General features: G+C 38.0%; 1 protein-coding gene across 6 annotated transcripts in view; it reads right to left on the reverse strand.

Moving 5' to 3' along the window:
* Positions 1-22299, reverse strand: part of RAPGEF4 (Rap guanine nucleotide exchange factor 4) — a 209043-nt gene that overhangs the window by 74581 nt on the left and 112163 nt on the right. For all 6 annotated transcript variants that reach the window (XM_080399585.1, XM_080399584.1, XM_080399586.1 and 3 more), the window contains 2 exons: positions 9684-9756; positions 8595-8659 (listed from right to left, as the gene is read on the reverse strand). In XM_080399585.1, the coding sequence (XP_080255711.1) occupies positions 8595-8659; positions 9684-9756 (138 nt within the window). The remainder of the gene's footprint in view (positions 1-8594; positions 8660-9683; positions 9757-22299) is intronic.

Genomic DNA, 22299 nt, shown 5'->3' on the forward strand with positions numbered 1-22299 from the left:
TCTGCCAAACTTGAGAAAATAATTATAAGATTCAAAAAAATTCATTTTGCTGTTTCAAATATAAGTGCCAAATGTGTTACTTGTATACGCTTGACTTATCTGAAGACGTGAACCTTGAAAAGGACTATCTTTTTTTCTCAGTATAATTACTTTCTGCCTTTCAAGTGCAAGAGATAAATGGAGCATACGTGCATGGTTTTTATGGGTTGGGACAGAATCACAGAGAAGACACAGCCAAGAAGCAGGAGTCATCAAATGTGACTCCGCAGTATATATTATCAGACTGCCCTTGCCAGCACTGGCAGGTAAGGCAATATGCTGTTTCCCCAGACAACTGGAACTGAGAGTGATGCTGCTATTGAAAGAAGGTCCCATACCTACTCCACAATATTGAGTATTTTACAAATTCTAGTATTTTCTAATAATTTCTGTTATTTTTACATTATTTATTTTATTCATCTAAACTGTGATAGCAACAGTTATTCTGCTAGGCAAGAGGAGTTAGAAAGGGAAAATATCTCTTCAGCCAAACTGCCCTTCCCATACTATCACAAGCACCCTTTTGTGCGGAGGTTAGTCAGGGAGGAGGTGAGTACTTGCTTACTCTGCTACCCTGAAGGCAGCCAACAGTGTGAGTTAGATCCCCACCAAATCACAAGATCAATGAAGAAATATGTATCACTTAGCTTTCCATTTGTCTACTGATTTCTGAAATTCTTCCTCCCATTCATAGTGTCTCTTAGGATTATCGCACCAAGGACTGATCACAATAAGGTCCTGCAAGAAAAGTCACTTGAAATGTGTGAACACATATAAATCCCATGCCTTACAATGTTCTGAGTAAACCAGCACCTTTCTGTCTGACAGTCACTCCATCTTTTCTGTGACTGCAAGCTTTTTGTAGCAGAAGCCTTCATCCCTCCTTTGCATCACAGCACCCCGCAGAAACAAGAATTGCAGGGCTTTAGGATACACATAAATTGCAATAAAGACTGACATAATATTTTTTTTTAAAGCAAGAGAAGTGGAGACCACCAAAATAACAGTGATGACTGCTTGAGGGGACTGTTCATTCAGAATTCATATTAATACTCAGATGTAAAGGTCATGCAACTAAAAACTCATAAAGTTTAGCTTTAATATTGACTTGAGTATATGGATTGTTCTGCTGGTAACAGAGGTCTCTCTCTCTCTCCCCCATACCTCTCATTCTCCATTTTTCCCCCCTCCCTAATGATAAGACCCACACTACACTGATTTGGATCTTGCAGGTAGTTTCACCATGACTCAGAAAGTCATTACAGCACTTAAAGAAGGATAGATGCAGACACATCTTTCCAAGCTCAGTTTTTTATTCCGGAGCAAAGGGCAGCGGTTGCTTCTGAAGTTTTGCAGCTTTGACAGAAAAGGGAAGCCCTGTCTTCAGGTGGTAACAATTCAACTGTGCTGTGCTATCGGACACTATTCAGTATCCTTCCCATTTCATCTTCTCCCAAGATAAATGTGTCAATTTGTTTATATTTTAAAACTGAAATACACCTACATATATTTAATCCTCTGTTGCTAAAATGAGAGTAAAATTTAACATTAAGAATACTCCTTTAGCATCTGTAGATTGCAAAATTCTGCCCTTTTCTACAAAAAGTTTAATTCATCTGCCAAGAGAAGTCCTGTCTCCATCTCTTACCAATCTCACTACCATTGCAGACAGATCTATTTATCCTTAGAGCTGTCCTTAGAACCACCACAATAAAAACTCATTGTAGAAAGAAAGGACCACGTTTTTTCTTCCAAATTCATGGAAGGGCTTCAAGGACCAGGGATCTTTGACCTGAATCAAGTACACACTGAAGAGAAGTTATTTTGACATGTAGACCGGTAAATACACAGCAACTTGGACCAAGGATTCTGCTCTTTTTCTCCACAATGCTACTAATTTCTGTATAATAATAGATCAAATGAGAATCACTAACCCAATCTGCAGGTTTCGTATTGGGACTACTCTGGCTAGTTCTGTACTGGTCAGATTGGAGCTCAATTATATCATTAGTTACAGCATAAGAAACTGTTGCCAGTAGGAACTGCCATTAGGGTCTCCAGAATTCAGGGTACACAATGAAATCATGGGTCACAGATATTTCATAGATTATCAGGTAGCTGAACAGGGTAACAGAAGATGGGGTGGTGCAAGTGCAAGGTTTTCTTTGAGGCATCGCTATTCACACTGGCATTTAGAAGGGAAACCTACAGCTGTGTATCATCTCCATATGGCTGGAATTGGAGATACCGATGTACCAAAACCTTCCCTGTGGTTCTGCAACAATTTAGTTTATGCAAAGTCTACTTATGTAAGTCAGCAGACCTACTAACAATTTTGTTTATATTAAGGAGCTCTGATGACATATAAAGACCTTCACATTTTTCATGATGAAGTTCATTACTAACATATGAAAAATGTATTTTTCGCAGACTCCTACTCATCTCACACTCCTGTCTTTGTTATCTCTCCTGCCATATGCTGTCACCATGTGACTCATTGCCAGAGACTATATGCACAGCCCCTGCACTAGCCAAATTGTTACAGGCTGCGATAATGATTGAACCCTGAGCACTTCCACTTAGAGCAAAATGAAGAACGTGAACAGACCTCTAAGCAAATTACTTTCATATATGTGAAATTGGTGCCAAAATATCAGAGCAGCCCCTAAAAGTAATTGGTACAGTTAGGACTGTATGAAGACATTATTTAGAAATGTTTGCACATAGTGCTTTTATGCAATCACGTCAAAAACAGAAAATGAAAGGGAATTATTTTTTTAACCTATGCTAACATTGTATAGTAGAACTGACTCTGGCACAGAGCCCAAGAGAGGAGAGGAATTAATGCACACATACCACTGGACAGTTATATAAACCATCCACATAGAAAATCAGTTCTGATATAACACAGTTTTCATATGCATGTTGGAGACGTTAACACTTCCAAACAAACACCTTGTCATTGCACCTTGCTAGAACACTGCCTGCTTTCCTGTTCTATCTCTCTTTTTATTGTTTCTTCTAGGCTGAAAATTTCATAAGCATGTGAAACATTTCCCTTGGCATTCTGCTAATGCTTTATCAAATTCCACATTTGACAATCTACCGAATATGTTAAAAGGTAAGTCGTCTTCTCGGTCATCTGGGAAAAATAAATTGAAATATAGGGAAATAAGAGGTAAAATTATTGGGTTTATTGCTAGAGTAGCTAATATGGTGAATGAACATGATTATTAATGGTGTCTTGTGTAGACTCTTCAAGGCTGCCATGTCATCTTTAAAAAAAGTATACTTTCGAATGCCCAGAGCCATACTTAAGTGCTGGAAGATTGAAATAAGTGAATATTCATTTGCCTGGCAATGTTGAAAATTGCAGTATTTTGAGGATTAACACTTAGATTATATCATTCTCTGTCAACTGAAAAAATCTTTTGGATATAATTTTATTAAATGCATTTAGAGTTGATAAAATAACAAATCATGTTTTCACAATCACTCAAATTATTTAAATGCATAAAAATCAGTACGGCACCTAAGCCTTGTTAAAAATTCAGTAATCTACATTTAGATTACACCAAATTAACCAGGGAAGAATATGGATGAAAAGGTGACTTTCAGAGGAGTATTTCAGCACATCCTATAGTAGCTTTGCTATACAAAATACCTTCAAATAAATCAATTCAAATAAGCTTCCAGTCTAGACCATTTGGTCATTACATGAAAAACATCAAGGGGACATTTCAGCCTGTAAACTTCACAAACTTGATCCATGTGTTTCTCAAATATTCGTGCACTAGGGGGAGTTCCTGCAACTCTTGATGACAATAGAAATCCAAAGACTTAACAGAAATAAAGCATGAGTGAGATTTCAGCAAAAAGACGTATTGTTTACCTAATAGCAAGAATGACTGTATGAGTTTGTACAACTTAATCTGCTTATGTCTTCTGCGTTCAGTATGGTTTCATCAGTACAAAGGAGACGAAGAAGCACTTTTCCCTCTTTCAGGATGTATGCTTTCAATGAAGGCAGAAATTTATGTAGGTTTTAAACAGTCATAGAGATTAAGTTGTACGAAAAGAAAGCTAGCATGGGTTTTGATATGAGATGTTGTTTTAATTGAATATGTCACTGGAAAAATATATGTGAGCAGGTAATCAAAGTCTGTACCTTAATAAACATGAAGAACTGAAGTCCGTACCATAAACATGGATAAGAGGACTTCATTAACACTGCTCAGTTAGCCTCCATTCTTGAAATTCTCTGCTTTTGAGCACTTAATTTTTCAGCCTTCCTTTCAAGCAGAATTATTTAATTTTTGTGTGTGTGTGTAGGTGCAGTTTCTTGAGGATGTGGGGGTTCTTTTAGCAAACTGCAATATGGAGATTCCATTATGAAAAAAAATATAAAACTTCAGCTTGGATCATTAGCAGGATTAGGACTTTTTGACTACCAGCTACTTGAGTAAATTGAATAATTGTTTTTAATTACAGATTTCTATTCCTTCTGTGGATCATTCCTGTTATCTTAGACATAGCATCCACAGTTTGCAAAGGAGTTTAAAACATTTACTGTTAGCAGAAAAAAACATTCAGCACCACACTCCATCACAAAGCAGTAGTTCATGCTTTCAATGGGTCCGTCCTCTGTTCTCCACATTCATTCCTGTGCCTCTACAACACATTTCTGCAATGCGCTCTTCTTTAAAACTATCACATATCTCATGTCTCCAGAGCTGAAAGGGATACTTCTTTACTCATTTCCCACTTGGGCACCAGTAGGGGGTGAAAAAGCACAGGGAAGACAACTGTTTTTCAGTTACTGTCTGGCTTTATAATAATCAAAATGTCGCTCTAGCAACTAGAATGAATGATTGCGAGAAAACCCATACCACTGAGATCAACACAGGACTGCCCAAGCAGCCCAGAACCAAAGACGAATAGTGTGGGGATGCTGCACACACAACGCACACAGCCTGTGTGCACAAGCCTGCAGTTAAACTGTAACGAGCCTCTAGTGAGCCAGTTTCAACTGAGATTTTTCAAGTCTTAACAATACAGTTTATTTTGTAGGGGGTTGCAAATGGCACTCCTTACTGCCAGAACAAGCCCCAGATGTCAACCTCCTATTCCAAAAGACAGCATTGCTACTGTATCACTGGGAAAAGTTATTTAATATGTGCTATGTATTTTCCCCAAAACTCAATGTCAGAGAGGTGTGATCCATTTCAATTTAAAAATCAGCCAGAAGCATACTCTCAGCATGGCAAATTCAGCATAAACAGTGAAAAAGTGGCCAAATTGTAAGAACAGGATCTTGTAGTGGGAAGCTCTGTGTAACCCTGCTGCCAGCTCTGCTGGTAATATATGGAAACAGAAGCACTACCTATTCTGTCTGCACACTGGAACCTGACCTCCCCTGTGTTCTAAGTACTCTTCTGTATCTTTTCCAAAAATGTATTTGAAATTATTATTGATTTTGTAATTTTGGCTTGAGGGTTATATTCATCTCACAGATGCAGTTATATCTAACTCTGCCCCACAGGAATTTTCAAAAACTACAGCTAGAGAGACCAGTGTACAGGTATTAGACTGACTAGTTAAAAAGACCTAAGCTGTGTTATCTTCCCTTATGTAAGACAGCTTTAAATTGACTTTGTTTCCATTCCCCAAAATATAACTGAGGACAGCAGTATACTCTGTCTCAGTATTTTATGCTCAATTTAACTGTTATATTGCATCAAATGATGTGCAATAATGTAACCCTAAATGCAAATGAATTTGTGTTTAGTAAAAAAAAAAAGTCTCTTTGCTGCCTTCTCCAAAAATATTTTTTTTATAGATTCTAATGAACTAGGAAAAGCAAACATCCCCATATGGTGAGAAGATTTCAAGGCATGTATTAAAAGAAAAATCTTACATTACTCGTCAAAAACTAATACATGTGACAGTAGAAAAAAAATTGAGCTATGAAGATGAAACTCAAATAATTAGCAAATAGGGAAAATGATCTATTACAGTGGTTGTAAAAGGCTCAGCACAGGCTAAAAGACAAAAGCATGCTTTTCATATTTCAAGAGTGGAATAGATTAAAATTCATTTAAAGCAAATTATTTATAGTTAGAAACTTCCCTGGAAGGTTAAAACAACACACATCCCCCAGAATAAAAGCATTATTATGATCAGAAATACTGAAGGTGTTATCTCCTTCTAAGGAGTAAGGTTACACTAAGAGTGTAATGTTTTCTTACCATTCAAAAGATTTTGAGGAACTTTCTCTGAATCTCAGAAAGCTCCTCACTCAGTCTTTTTCTGGACATTACAGAGTAGCCTGCAGACCTCTCTGAGATGTATTTGCTGCCAGTCCCACATCATTCTGGCAATCTAAAGATATCAAGTAGTCTAAAGGTGTCCTGCAAACTCTTCCCGTTCCCTGGATGAATGCCCTTCCCTGACAGTCATATATCACTCTAAAATAAGCAAAATACATAAAATACACAAACACAGGGCTGTTTTCTGGTATGCTGTTATTTTGTATTTCAAATAGATGGCAACAATTCCAGGAATTTGGCCCTGCAATCCCAGTATCTCCCTGATCATTCAAAACTGACTGCCGAGCACAAAGATGGACATGTTGTGCAAGCACTGTAACAGCTGTCCAGCTTAAAATTGCGGGAATGAAGCTTGCATGCAGTAAACAAAACACTCAGGTATTTATCTCTGCTGCATTTACCTTTCACTTAATGTAACTGAAGAGAACTGTGGCCATGTGGCAAAAACACAGATCTAGGATTCATACACTGTGTAGCTTCTTCTGCCACATTTGTCATGGGACTGTCTGAGTTCCTCCAGCATGAGACAAGGTGACAAGCATCTGTCACATACTTACTCTCTCAGCTTCTCCACAGAAATGTGTACAGCGTGGGAGGGAGAAGGATGGTTGTTTTATATATGTGTCTTGGAAAGGAAATTAATATGGTTTGCAAAGGATCTTATTCCTGTAAAAGGCACTGAACAGTTTGAGCCTGCCCCAGCCAAGTTCTGCCTCCTACCCAGGTGAACATTACTTTGTGTGGGAAGAGTCCTGTTGTGCTAGAAAAGCACAGCTATTGGCAGCGGTATTAGTCACTAAATTTTGCTCAGTTCTAAAACACTTTTTACCTGAAGGTCTGTACCACCCTTAGCTGTGCACCACTGCCCAGGATTGTGGGGATACCACCTTCTAGAAAAGAAAAATGTTTTTACCTTACTACCTCTGTTTCAGAAAATACAACATCTTTTAGTTTGGATTCTATGCCTAGTGCTTTCACTGAGAGGTCAGGCAACACCCTTGATCTGACCTAACTCCAAGTGTAGCATTGAAACGCCAACACCTTACCTGCCCTAGGAGAACCAGCTTTAGCAGGGGGTTTGACTAGAATATGTCCAGAGGTCCCTTCCAACTCTGAGCATTCTGTGATTCTGCCTTCTTAGAGAAGCACTGAGACTTAACTCATAACTGTTTGTAAATGCTTACAGAATGAAAGGTGCTATCTAAGTATCTAAGCGTTATTGCTCACCACATAGAAAAATGTTTATTTTCCTGCAGGATAAGGCTGTGTCAGGAAGTGGTATAGCATTAGTGAAAAAGACTCTAGTAAGAGGAACTGCATACTGTTACATTTATACATTTAATAAAGGCTGAATGTGACAATTAAGAAAGGTCAGTACCCTTGAGGAAGCAGGACAGACAGACAGGGAGAGGTGGAAGCAGTTATTTTCGCATTAAGGAAACACACTAAAATATTCATTGTCTTTATCTGCTGTCAAGACATGTATTTTGTGTACGAAAAATACCTTTAACCTTTTAATAACATCACACAAATGCATCCAATTAAACTCCTGTGTCCAGAAAGAAGGCATCCACGCATCTATTTATTACTGTAACTTTTCTACTCCTGCTATAAAAAACTCTAAAAGTTATTAATCTTTACAGCAATGCCCAACACTATTTCTTCCCACTATTATAATTACTTTAAACCCGGCATAGAAATATTCATGAGTTCTTTCATGTGGGTTCTTCCTCTGGTGAGGCTGAAAGCACAGAACTATTTTACAAAGGGGAACTGGCATGTAGAGCTGCTCTCTGAACACAGGAGAAAATTCACCCTGAGCAAAGAGCCGGAACAATGCCTATGCATCAGTTAAGACTCAGTTAAGCCTTAAAATAGGGTTTAGTTATGAATTTTACGATCCATCGGCAATGCACTGGTCTTGTCACAGTGCTGCTTTTCTTCTTTACCCTCAGCGCCTTTCTGACAAAGATAGGACAACCAGATTGTAACACAAACTTGGGCAGCAGTATACTTTCTCATAACGGTGATCCAGAACCAGTTACTTTTTCCAGTTGTATGGCACAATGCTATACTGTACTCACATGCATCAATGACATGCTTTGTATTTGCACCTGGTTCTTTTCAATTTAATGCTGTACTTTTGCATTTTTATTACCAAATTCCTGCCCGTCCACCCCCCGCTCCCCCAGTCAAAAAACAAAGGCAAAACTAGGTGTGATTTACCTTATTACAATTTTTAGAAACTTGGCAAAGAGCACTGCTTGACATACTGTCCTTATCTGGCATTCCTAAAAAAAAGAACATAGATACATACTGTACATTCCTTAAGTAACAGTGGAGATATTTATTACTAGAATAGGGGATTGGAGGGTTCGATACTTTGATAACTTACACATTAATCTATGATTTTTTAAGAGCAAAACAGATTTATTCATACAAAAGTTTTCTCTTGTGAACACAAAAAACTAACTTGTGTAAGTACTATAAACAGCTTGCTAAACATAGTACTTTCTCACAACGTAATATTTGAAGTCTTTATACTGGAATTACTTACAGCTTTTTTATTTTACATTACCTGTGTTTTAGTACCTGGAGTCAAATGCTATGCTATGCTATTGTTTCACAAATAGAACATACTGAACACATAACATATGGGACAAAATTTGCAGATGCAATTGTTAGCCATCAGATATTGTCCTGGTAGGCATCTAAATAATCCTCTGGCAATTAAATAAAAGTACCTTCATTTACAGAAGTGATGCATTCCAAAGGCTGCCCCTGGATTTGTGTCTGCAACCCTGTCCCACAGTTTGACAGGTTCTCATGAGGCAGAGACATACCCAAACTTATTTAGCTATGTAACTAAGGTCAGGCAGCAGCATGTTTACTGCAGGCTGTCTGATCAAGCACTAACCTAGGTTCCCAAGCAAGTTGTGTAGCCCATCCCAACTACAAAAATAAGTCAGTTTGTTATATTTATTTCAGTAGCGGGACTCATGGCCATGTTCCATGGAAATAACGCAACACCTATAACCAGTTAAATGTTAAGTGACATCATACAGTATGCTTTGATCAACAGGCCTGGCTCATAGTGCAGATTTGTGTACAGCTCTGTGTACACTTGGATACAGCTGGGAATGCAGTTAGGCAAGTTCCAAAGTATTTCCTACTATGTGCAGTATTAATACAGTCATAATACTGAATTGCATTTAACATGTAAATTCCAACACTCAAAACTAGAGAACTTTCATCTATCCCTTTCTTCTCTTTTCTTTTTTTTCTAACCTTTAACATCTATTTTCTCACACTTACTGTCATTGTTGGAGCCAGTTTCCATAACACCATAAGGAGGAGTGAGAAGTCCAGACATATACTGTCGATATTTCTGAAAGACATCAATGGCACACTCAATCAGGTACAAATGTATAAAGCTGTTCAATGGATTAGGTAGTATTTACATTTGTGTGTCTGCTGCCTCGTGCCTCACATGCACACACAAAATATGAGGTAGTCAGACACGTCTTTTAACACCACACAGCCTACTTTCTTGACTGGAGTACGCTGCCTTTGTTTTATCAAAAGTTGTGCTAAAACAGTTTCCTCCTCCATCTTCCCCAGAGTATGACTTTGAGGGTTCTAATAAATCAATATTGTACTTAGTTGTGTGATTTCCCATAAAGGCTGTTTTAAAGCTCATTTGAAATTGCACTACTCAGCTGAACTCAAGCTAGAAAGCCGCTTTAATGTAGGGATGGAGACAAGGCGGTTAACTAAGGATTCATGCGAATCAGGTACCACTACAATTTTGGTGTCAATTTGAAATATACAGGATTTAGTGCAAAACTACTAAACATTTAATTCCAACGCACTAACTTTGGTTTTCAGAAACTACAAGTTTATGAAACACATAAACCCAGCATAAACCCAGAACCTTGCGTTATGTAAACACACACACACAAACTGTATTATAGATGAAACTTTGTAACCATAAAAATAATGTCCCTCCTACTGCTGTGAACTACATAATTGTAACTGATGTCAGTAACTGGTATTTTTCTTCAGTGAATGCTAGTGACATGATTAATAAGGTTCAAAGCTCTGTCTAGGGCTTAAGAAATTCACAGAAGCTAAAAAATAACACCAAATGAAAAAAATATCCTTTTATCAAATACAAAACATTCAATGAAGAAGTGACACATTTTTTGTTTTCAATCATACTATATTATTGTCATGCTTAGGGGTAAACATTTATAATTCTCTTTTGGAACTGTCAGAAAACAAGCTTGTGCAACAGGGATGCTGATTATCAGCATAAATAAAATGTGTCATGCAGTCCTCAGGGTGTGCAATGAGCTGATTGTGAACAACCAACCAGCTGAAATTCATGGAGGTTTCAACTAAGCACACATAACAACCGAGACAGAAGATTTCCCTTATAGTACAATTTTAATTTGAAAATGTTATCCTTTGCTCTGTGGAGCTGTTTGGATGTATTAACTTTTAGAAAGTGGTCTGCTGGATTTTAACAGATGCTTGAATTATCCTATTAACATTTCTTTTTCTTGGAAATGGGTATGAAAATAACATCAATTCTAGCACTAAAGACTGAATGTCTTGCATTCCAAATAATAACAAAAGCGACAAAGACTACATTAATCTTAATAATCCAATCCTACTTTTAGACAAGCTATTATATCCTATAGCTTAGTTACACATTATTTAAATCTCATCCATAATCCAGCCAAAAACTTACAGAGGCAAAACTGTGTTATATCCCTGGTCAGTCACATAAAATACATGCTACCTCATTTGAGGGTAAAAATCTCCTATTTTCTTTCCCAAACTGTTCACTTTACCATGCTCTGCATCCAGTCCTATGCCTGGAACTCAGTGAGAGGAAGAACATGAGAAATAATTATTTTCTCAGTTCAACTAGTAAATCACATACATAAAACAAAAGAAAAACTCATTTTGGTTGGCCAAATGAAACAAGGGAAAGCATGTCACAAGGGGCTGAAATAACATTTTACTCAAACAGTAGATAAATGTTTTATTCTACCTTCTACTGAATTTTGTCTTGAAATGTGACTTAGAGATGGAAAATTGAAATGTTTCGTATAGGATGTGATAAAATCAAATTTTATAGTTTTTTTTTCCTTTTGTTCTTCCTCACCATTCAGATTATATTTGTTTCTTTGTTCTGTTTTTCCCAAAACAGCATTTTCCCAGAAACACATTATTAGTCTACATTTAATCTACCTTGATAATGAACTTGAATTGCAGGAAGACCGTCATTTTCTTTTTTATTTCCTATACCACGTTCACAATCATCATACACCACATGACAGTTTCCCTTCTGATTAATTCTGTAATATTTTTCCTGATTATTCTTCTCATGAAATGAAACATAGAACACACCATATAATTTCCTAAAGATCTGGAGGCCTAGCTTAATAAAAATACCTACAGTTAGAACAAGCCAGAATTGCATATAACACTTTAAAGTAGGCAGCTAATCCCAAAGCCCACCAGAAACAAAAGCACAGACTGACAAGGAGTTCAACGCTGGCATCTTCCACATGAAGGTCTGACCCTGCCACAGGATGAGTCTACTTCTGAGTCTGGTACAGCAAGCCCAGTGAGCAGTGTTGCCTGTAAAGGAGTTCAGGCAGCATTACCAGAAGAGGCACTAATTCAAGACATGCCCTCAGAAAACTCAAGTTGTTCAGACTCATCCAGGGGACTTCTGCATAAACGAAACTACCTTCTGTATCTGGGTATCTGGAGGGAGGGCTGATACGACTGCCTACACTTGGTCTCCCGTGAAGATAACTCAGTGGGGTGTGGGTTAACATAGGATGTATAATTTACACTTAAAATTGCATCACATCATCAGTCAAATTAAATGTCAAGGGACACTTATTTGTCAAGAAGTCATGGAAACACTGTTTGCTGAGAAACAAGTATGCAAAGACTTGGTAACTGCATAAAAATTCACAGTATCAGACGGAATAATGAAGTTCCATGCATGAGAGCTCTGAAAGCTGAGAAAATGAGGAAAACACAATACTGACTGTGAGACCTATGGTGTTACTGTAATGTCTGTAAATCAAAAGAAAATGCAAGTTAAAGTTAAATTGTACTTGTAGGTGGCATTTAAAATCATCCTGAAGATTAACAGACTAAATATTTACAAAAGGCTTTTGAAAATGTATTCAACTGGTGGTATGAAGCCTGGAAAGGCTTTCCTTATGAAAGACAGCAACAGTTAGCAAATCATCATAAGCTTGTTTATTACCAAAAGTCCTCAAGTTCTTTAAATCCAACATGACAAGCAGGTTTTAAAATTACACTGTGACCTATTCACTTTGTCTTCAGATTTCTATCAACTTACAGACTCTACCATGCAACAGCTTAAAGATGACACTTCCTGCACCTAATATGACAACACAAGTAATAAAGACGGTATTTTTTTCTTCCAGTTACTGACCACCTCATATCCATGCAGTGGTGAAAATTAACACGACCTTTTCAGCCACTGATACAGCCTGAAGCACTGAAGAGTGCTGACAAGGAATAGTTGGGGATGGGAGAAACGGAGGAAAGTGAATCACACACTTGCCTTACTGAGGAGGTACTGTGGGTGAATTTCCTACCAACAGTTCCTAAGGCCCTTCATTGTCAGATTTTCCAGTGTGTTCCTTCACATGCTCTTATTTAGACTGCATTGACAGTTAGCTGCAGTTAGTCTCAGAGGTTTTCATGACTACAATAGATTTTCTTCTACTCTGTGAACATGATTTGGTGTATTTTTATATGTTGATGTTTATAAAGGCAATTACCATAATTCTGATGCAAGCTATCTCTAAATTCCTTACAAATTTTTCTAGCATACATAAGGTATATAAAATATGTCTCTGTAGTTAGTCTCTTCTATTCTGCTGCATGTACTGAAGAGCTAACACCTGTTTAAAAGGAAAGAAGGAGCAAAAAATAGATCTATACAATACGAACACTCCAAAACAAGCCAGGTAGGTGTGAAGAAAAATGATGAGCCTTTGTTGTCTATGTGCATTGTGTAGCAAAACCAGAGAACTCTTAACAGGAAAGACTCAGGACTGATGAAAGGAATAAATATTTGAACGCAGGTTCCACACCAGATACTCCCCTCAAGTGCAGCAGTTCTCCAGTCAGGAAAGAGTATTTGATGGACTGTGTGATAAGGACCCAGGCAACGGCGGTTTGTAGCACATGGGAGTCAAGTCAGGTTTCTGATGCTTCCCCGTGCCAATGTGAACCTACATGTGACCAGATGCTAGGAAGTATCTGGTAACATTGGAAGAAGTTTTGTAGACCGCAACAGGTGCTTGGTTGAATACATGAACTCTCTTTTTCTCCTTCTCTTTCTCCCTGACTCACAATCTCAACCCACAGTGTCACTCTTGACCAGATGCACTTCTGCTGCCTCCTGTTCCACCTAGCAGTGGCAGCAGAGAAGGTGACAAGGCAGAGACTTCATTACTTGCAAATTTGGAAGTAACACAAAATAATTCATTTCAGTTGTAGGAATTCTAGGCCAAACATCAAGGTGCCCTTTCCACACACACTTTTCAAAACGTTGTGCTAACTGTTTTATTAGATACTGTTGACTCTTACCTGACTTTGGCAATCCTCCTAGTACTAGCTGTCCATATTCCTGCAATGGTTTGTCTTGGAAAATATATGCTGTACCTTGACAGTGTAAGCCAGCTTCTCTATTTTCTTTTGACAATAAATAATTGATCACTGATGCTCTCAGTACAACTCTGTTCTTTCTCTGAGTTGGCTGCACCAGTCATATAATTTTGGCAATGAACCACCCTCCCTTGTGAGTATTACTCATCAGGGTGCGTCACTCCCATGGTGCATTGTTTCTTCTTCTCTTCTCTCCAGAACAATAAGGAGAGAAGTGAATGAGCCCCTGAAGATCCCTGGACTCTCTTTTCACCCATCAAAGCAAGCAGAGATTGCTGTCTCAGAGTCTAGATCTTTGCCTTTAGATCTGATGCTCCAAAGGTTGCTCTTCACTGAACTGACAGGTAAAATCTCAGGTCATCTGCCCACTATCCATTAGTGTTTTCCCATAAAAAGTTTTTAATTCTTAATTCTTACAGAATTCCACAAAAAAACCCAACCCTGATAATCATATTCATAGCTGGTTTTACCCAATCTTGTTACACAGGGGAAACCAAAAAATACACTTGATATTGCCCAATAGTATGTGCCGAGACCCACAGATGAGACTGGCATAATTCTGATTTCAGATACCACCTTCTAAGTTTACAAATTACTAAGCGTATTTCTCCAAGCAAGCTCAATCAGAGAATTTCACTACATTTCAGGTCAATGTCACTTAACTGGATATCACAAAAAGGACCTGACCCATGGCTGTTTTACACTGGATAGCGAATCATTGCTTGAAGCTGGTGCTTCACTCCAGAACACAAAATATCCTGAGTATTACTAAACACTTGCCTTTGTCATTCACAAAATATATATATTCACTGTCACTCACGGTATAGGTAAGAGAACAGAATTACGATATTTCTAAAGGAAAGGATAAAGACAAATCAGGAAAAAAACCAATGCTTTTGTTTAGCAAAAACATATCTTTATGTATGGTGGAAAAATAGAAGATCTTACCATGACTTACTGAACAGAGACTGTTATGTATACGTCAGTCTATCAAGTCATTAAAATGAGATAGACAAGGCCTGAAATAGCAGAAGTGAAGTACCATTTAGTCATATTTAGATAAAATAAATACAGGAAATGCCTGTACTAAAATTGCTGAATCCTGATCCCAGAATTAGTACAGTTTATATAACAGCAGATGAATCTGCATCTTTTCCATTTATTTACCTATTTACCATCTTCTGAATGTTTCTGCATGGCTCTAATCAACTATGCTTTAGATTTTATTTTACCTCTTTGTTTTGGAGGCATATATTTTTCTGTCACATTCCCACTTAAATCAATTTATCATGCTTGAAAAGCTCTGTATGCAGAATTTGCTTCACCACAGAATCCCCTTGATATTTAGTTGAGAAGAGAAATGCACCCAGCTCCCTGAAATCATGCCAAATAGCAGACTTGGCTACCAGATAGAAACCCGAAGATAAGACTGCACTGCAAAAAATCAAATCCAAGGAAATTAGAGCATGAGCAGTGATTAAACAAATTACACAGCCTATTCTGCTCCATCTAATTTAAATATAGAAATGCCGTCATGCAGCCCTCCGATTCTCTCTCCTAGAGGAATCCACTCAGGAAATGCAGTTGGGTGGAGACAGGACTTGGTTGGGAGGGGTGGGAAAAATTGCATATACTTAAAAGAGGACAAAGAAAATAAATTAAGAAGAACAAACAGTCCACTTGATTTATGTGTTTTCTTTTACTACACTTGTGTAACCCTAGAATAGATAAACTAGTTAAAGGAAAAAAAATGTAACAATTTAACTGCTTTTAATGTGAAGTTCAAATTTTCAAAAGTGGCTGAAAAAAAGCATCATACGATTCTGTATTTACTTTTTCACAGTTGTATCTGTGTTGAATTTGTTCACTTTAAAATCAGATGATGATGACTGTCAGCAGCAGTGCTTCAATATCAATACAAGATCAGAAAATAAAGCTGTGCTCTCCTTCCTTCCCCTTTCATTATCACTTGTAGGAGAGAGGTGGCAAATCACACCTTAGCTGGAATTTTCTGTATTATGTAAGTGGCAGAATAGAATCTCACTCTTCTTCAAACTGTTCTGCTATGTATACCTGCAACTGTAAACCTCCATCTTTATTAGCAAAGCTAGCAAATATGTCTCAAAAACAAAGAGCAGAACTACTAGAAGTTACCACTTTAACATAAATTTTCTTACCCCTACAGCCAACCTTTAAATCTACATTGACAGCAGTTAGATCAAGCTAAGTCTGGCATCATCTTATGGGTCATGCACAAGGGAAACCTGTTCCAAAAACAATTTCCTAAAGTGCTAGGCACAAAATACTTCCTTTTACCCTGAAGCAGTCACATTTCCTATTTTCAGGTACACTATTTTAATGAGGAGGGAATCAGAGATGCACCTTTTCAGGTGAGCTCAGTCTGGGTATGCTATGCAAGAAGACAGTGTACAAGGAAAATCAGAGACAGGTAATAGGAGACTTGCAAACACAGGATGAGGCTGGCTTTGTCCAGCTCCTTGCCTGGGCAGCTATGGGCTGCCGCCTACACTGTTTCTTCCGTATGGTGTGCCTCCCTGCACTGATCTTTAGCATTTTTCTGGAACAGAGCGTCAGCTGAGACAAAAGGTCACACCAAGAAGACATTTATGTTTGTAAAATGCTTTGACAGAATGGTAAATTCTGTAATTGCAGCAACACACGTGCCTTGTTTCTGATCACGTATCTTAACCTGCAGCGCAAGTAAAAAGCAAGGATTGTGTGTATTAGAGAAGTCAGAAGAGCCTCTAAACCAAGTTCTTGTTCCACCCTGAGATTACCACCTTGCAGATACAGAAGGCCTGATACATATGACCAACATATCTTTGCATTAACGTTATGAAAAAGGCTTCATCTGAAGAAATGTATGTGGAACTAGGTATGTACCACTGAGATAGAGAGAAGCTGCAAACCTCTCAGTGCAGGCTGTGCTCTGACAGTGGGTTGAAGTCATGCTCCTCTGTAATGAAATTCTGTAAGGTCACCACAAGGTCTTAAGTGCAGTGCAGTACTTAAGTCCTAAAAATAGGTTTTAAGTGCAACTTAAATGACATATTGGCCTTATGTTGACATTGTGTGCAGCAGTGGCTTTATCTATTGTTCATAAACAGCTTCTTCTCTTTCCTCCCCTTGTATTTTTGTACAAGGAGATCTGAAACAAAGAAAAAAGCAAAATAGTGAGCAGATATGTAACTCTGCTTTTCATATTTAAAACCTCTAAGCACAGAATTATGTTGGTCTAGAAACTTGTTTTCATCTGAAAGGAAACTCTAGGTTAAATATTAATTCCTCTACAATCAATATAAACCTCTTAATGAGTTCTGTTGGGTCAGTCTAATGCCATGCTTTTGCTTCTCACAGAAACAAACACATATAACAACTTCCAATACTCTTCTAATATTAAAGGCTTCCTTTTCATGGGTAATTCCTCAAAGCAGTTGTTTTTACTCCATTCTGCCTAACAATAATGAGGCTATTTCATAAATGTAAATAAGTAAACATACAAGGGAATTTCCCTTCTAACATTAGCCTTTCTTCAATGTTTTTAAAGCACTATTTTGATTACAGTGTGAGCTGCTTTAAAAGCAGTTTGTGCAGCTCACTCAGTAACACTGCTGTGAAGTAAAAACATGTACCATATAAATTAAGAGGGGAAAACCTAAAGACAAACTAAATAATTATAATTCAGGAAGTATGACTGAACATAGTCTGCTCCTTCTAGTGCATGGAAAAGAGTGTATTCCAACACAGAAAATCACTCACAATCAGACTGATATCACTCAACAGCACCCCAAAATACCTGAGCTCCAACTCAGCTAGCAGTCAGTGCAATGGCACCACTAGAACTACCTTGACAGCATAAATCTCTCGTGGGTCCAGCTGCTCACATCCAGAGGCCCCTTCATGCACAGTATATTATAATAAATGCTGGCTGTGGTACTTCCCCACCAGAGTTCACAATAATATTTCAACTACTTTGTAACACAGTGTTTAGTTATACTGCCTGACATCCACACGCGCAGCCCAACGTCTCATGGCCCTCACCTCTGAAGCTCCCTGAAAAGGCCTGTGAAACATAGTCTCCTCTGATAGACCTGTACAGCTGCATCTTGTCTAAAGATATCAAAACATACTGGAGAGGAATGACTGACTTTTATCAAACTGAAATGCAGACAACGTTAAGAATTCAGTTGTGCTGTAACACAGGGATTAGGTAAAATACATTAACAACCTTCAATGCAACAGCCTTACGTGGACAGGGAAGTTTTCAAGGTTTTTCCCTCCGACATTTTACTTAGTACAAAAGCCTGCACACCAAATGCTGATCTGTGATTCTAACCCAGAGTCTTGCTGTGGCTGTTTCTCACGCAATCATTTCTTTAGACATAATGTAAAGTAACATTATTCATTTCACCTCAGCCCTCGAAACATTTTTAAACCTCATCACAGGAGAGGACAGTGAGGAATGAAGGCACACAGGGATGGAAAAGAATGAAGAAAGTCCCACTGAAAGTTAACTGTTAGCTAAGAAAGAAACATTAACAAGAAATAAGAAGTGAAAATGTTCTGGTGAGCAATGGGTGAAGGGTAGCAGGGGAGTGCAATACACAGCCTAAATAGTTTTCTTCAGTCCACTGAGCAGATGAGGTATCACAAGGAGTGGACATACCTCAGGGAAGAGGGCACACTAAGAAAAGGAGACAGTATGAACTGACTGACAGATATGCCTAATAAGTTAACTCCCTCCTCTCTCTTGTTGCCACCAAAGAAGCACTTCTACCTGTTGATGTCTTAGATAGCAATTTCACAACAGGCGGAAGCTAGGCTCCTTAAATCTGCCTGTCGTTGCGACAGGCTAGGCTTACAAGATTCTGCAGATCAAGATGAACAGCACATAACACAACTTCTACCAATTTTCCAATCACAAGCTTAATCTCTATTTTCCATAAGCATTGTTTTCCTTTGCTATTTTTTTATGTTGTGGCACCAGGATGTAAATTATAAGCAAAATTAGAAGAAAATAGGATAGAAAATGGGAGTTTCAAAGGAAGACAAGCAGAGTCCAAACTACTCTGAGATTCTGAGTGACCTGTTTAAAGAAATTACAGAATATTCTCACAGATCAATTCAGATGGGTAAAAATAATCCAAATCCTTTTGGTTACCATTTAAATATTACTCAAATCGTGTTTTTTCCAATTGAGCTGAGTATCAAGCCTGCAGCCTAGTTTGACTAGGCTAACACTTCAGTGTGAGCAGGAATTTTGTATCAAAAGCCTTTGTTTTCTATTTATTTCATTTTATTTTAATGGGAGTTTCTTTCACAGTAAAATATATAATCACAAAAAACGATGACCTTGATTTTCATTCCTCACTATCAGCCTCCATTCTCACTATAACCTGTCATGTTATCTATCATCAAGATTAAAAAGCATTCAAGACATGCAGCTGGGCACAGTAATAAAGATGCACTGTAGATTTTCTTAGGTGGAAAAAATAGCAAAAAGATGTTAAGGATGAATCTACACATGACCAAAAGAAAAAAATGAAGCAAGAGGCACATAAAAAAAATGGAGACAACTCCAACAATGAAGGGTAAAGTACTGAACTAAACTGAAAAATAATCTTTCCAGAAAAAGAAAAAGGGTGCAAGGGGAAGAGTACAACATCATATCAGTCTCCTCCCCTGTCCAATAGAGCCCTGAAATCATCTTGACTGGGGTCCAACGTTGCTAAGTTCTACACACAATATGAAAGGTCAGATCCTGTCTCTCCTGCCTCCCACCCAGAAAGGCTCACAGTGCACTTAGAGGCAGGATGCAAGCAGGCAAGTGGCACAGCACAAAAGGTGCAGAATGGCACAAACTAACTAAATACAAGAAGAGGATATTTCACTGGGGATTTCTGTTCACATAAAGCAAATAAAATTATACCAGAGCATGAGAAAACTGAGAACAAGAAGTTCACAGCTTTGGCAGTCATCACAGGACAGACCTCAAAAGGCTGAAATGAGAATGCCTTAGGAAACACTCTCTGGGATGTAAAAGAATGGTATTTGTTACATCCTTGCACTACAGCTATACCACCAAAAAGGGATGCAATGAAGAAACAGAGCCAACACTATCCCAAACAGAGGTTTAACTAGACATAACCAGATTCAAAGAGGCACAGTTAATAAGTTTATGTGGAAGGACTACACAAATGATGATGGTGGAAGACTGTAATCAACTGTAAGAGAAAGGCAGTCACTGAAGACTCACTAACAGACCATTAAACTTGGCCATAGAACACATATGTAAAAACACAGCAGTTCTGTGAGGCAATTTGGCAAGGAAATTCCATATCTGAGAGGCAATGAGAAAATCTGATTCCTGCACTAAGACTCCTCCAGAAACAATTTGCCAAGATCAAGCATCCTAAACCTGTCAACACAAATGCCCGAGTACCAGCTCCTCAGGGGAGAGACAACTTCTATCAAGCTGGCTAAAAATGTTCCATGAAACATTGGTGGCACTTAAGTTTGCCATTCTGGAAAACCTGGCTTTTAAAAGTATATTCTAAAACTTATACTTGACTTTAAAAGTTACCTATTTGATAGCAAGCTCACTAGAAACCGAACAAATTTTCTGAACTTTTATGTTTCTGTTCCATTTGGGCAGTCATTTCTTCTGGGTACCCCCTTGCACATGGCTAAAAGAATTTTCACTAGCATATTGAAATCTCAACCTACCCTACTAGATTAATAGGTTTAATACAACCAGGATGTAGAGTAACACATTAGTTTTGAAAGTAAAACATCATTCTAGTTCATTGCTTTCAATTGTTCACTTCTTAAATATCTTATTTCCTTCTTTTTTATGGAATCATTTTTCATTTGTTTGTTTAAAGGATGACAAAAAGGTATTAAAATAAATAAATCAGGCTGTGCTGGGGAGGCGCTACCACCTGCTTCTCATGAACCCTGGCTGTTCTTCTTCCAAACCCATTGGAAACAATGTATTGCAATGAATAATATTTACACAAAGAAAACAGCTGTACTAGATAAATACACTGTTTTTACATGGAAAGCAAACTAAATTGGTTTTCAGAAGAGCAGGAAAAATAACAGTGCATAATATTACTACATTATGATTTTAAATAATTTCTGTAGATTATCAAATGAAGATGAATGGATTGCTTAAGACTTACATTGCACAAGTACATTTTGAAAATTCGAAGAGACTCAACAAGGACATTACAAAGTGTTTTTTTAAAGGCCTTGCTAGGAGGACACAGTAAATAACCCTGGGTCTGGCTGTGCAGTGGCAGCTGGGAGGAGAGAGCATCTTGTCCACTCATCTTTCTGTCTGTTTCTGTTACACTGAACAGTCCCTGATAATTTTCCCAACCTTCTCATTCAAAGCACACCCAAACAAACCTTGCTGTCTGTGTTATAATTGTGGCCAAAATGTGTCAGACCTTCTGTACTCAGCTCCGAGTAAACAGACTCCATTCTGCTGCTCTGCCTTCCTAAGGAAACGTAACTGCTTTGCCTGGCAGGAAATTCCTCCCTTTCCTCCCTTCTTCCCAGTCACTTTTTGACTCCAGTGGAAAAATTTTAACCAAATTTGAGATAGGGTTCAAATAAGGTCCTAGAAACTGAATAAAAATTACTGATAGGAGAGAGATCCCAAATATTCTGTTAAGACTAAGGGAAAAGAAGGCAGCGCTCTTTGTCACCCATTCACTCAGTAACAGCCAGCTGACCAGTCTGTACACTCACACCAGCTGGCTAATCCTTGAGGATATAACTTCAAACACCACATATGTTGTTTACCATCAAGAAGATACGTCATGGAAGTTATGGTAAATATTGGTGGCAGGAAAGAGCAAAAATGGAAAGGAAATCAGCTTTTTGAGTCCTTCCACTCACAGAAAAACTTTTCAATCATTTTCATTGGCTGTGATTATCTTTATATCCCAAACTTACTTGCAACTTCAATTCTTATTCTTAGCAATTCTGAGTGTTTTCATTATGACCACACACTGGCATGTCCTAAAGTTGCTATTTTTCAGGATTTTGTGGGCACCAGTAATGAAGGTGCTAAGCATCTGAAACAGGCAGCTCTGGCTTGGAATATATTGCTATTACCTGCTGTTACAGTGGTAAAAAATATGCATGGGCATTGTTATGCACC

The sequence above is a fragment of the Falco punctatus genome (assembly GCF_963210335.1).
Source record: "Falco punctatus genome assembly, chromosome: 8".
Classification (NCBI taxonomy): domain Eukaryota; kingdom Metazoa; phylum Chordata; class Aves; order Falconiformes; family Falconidae; genus Falco; species Falco punctatus.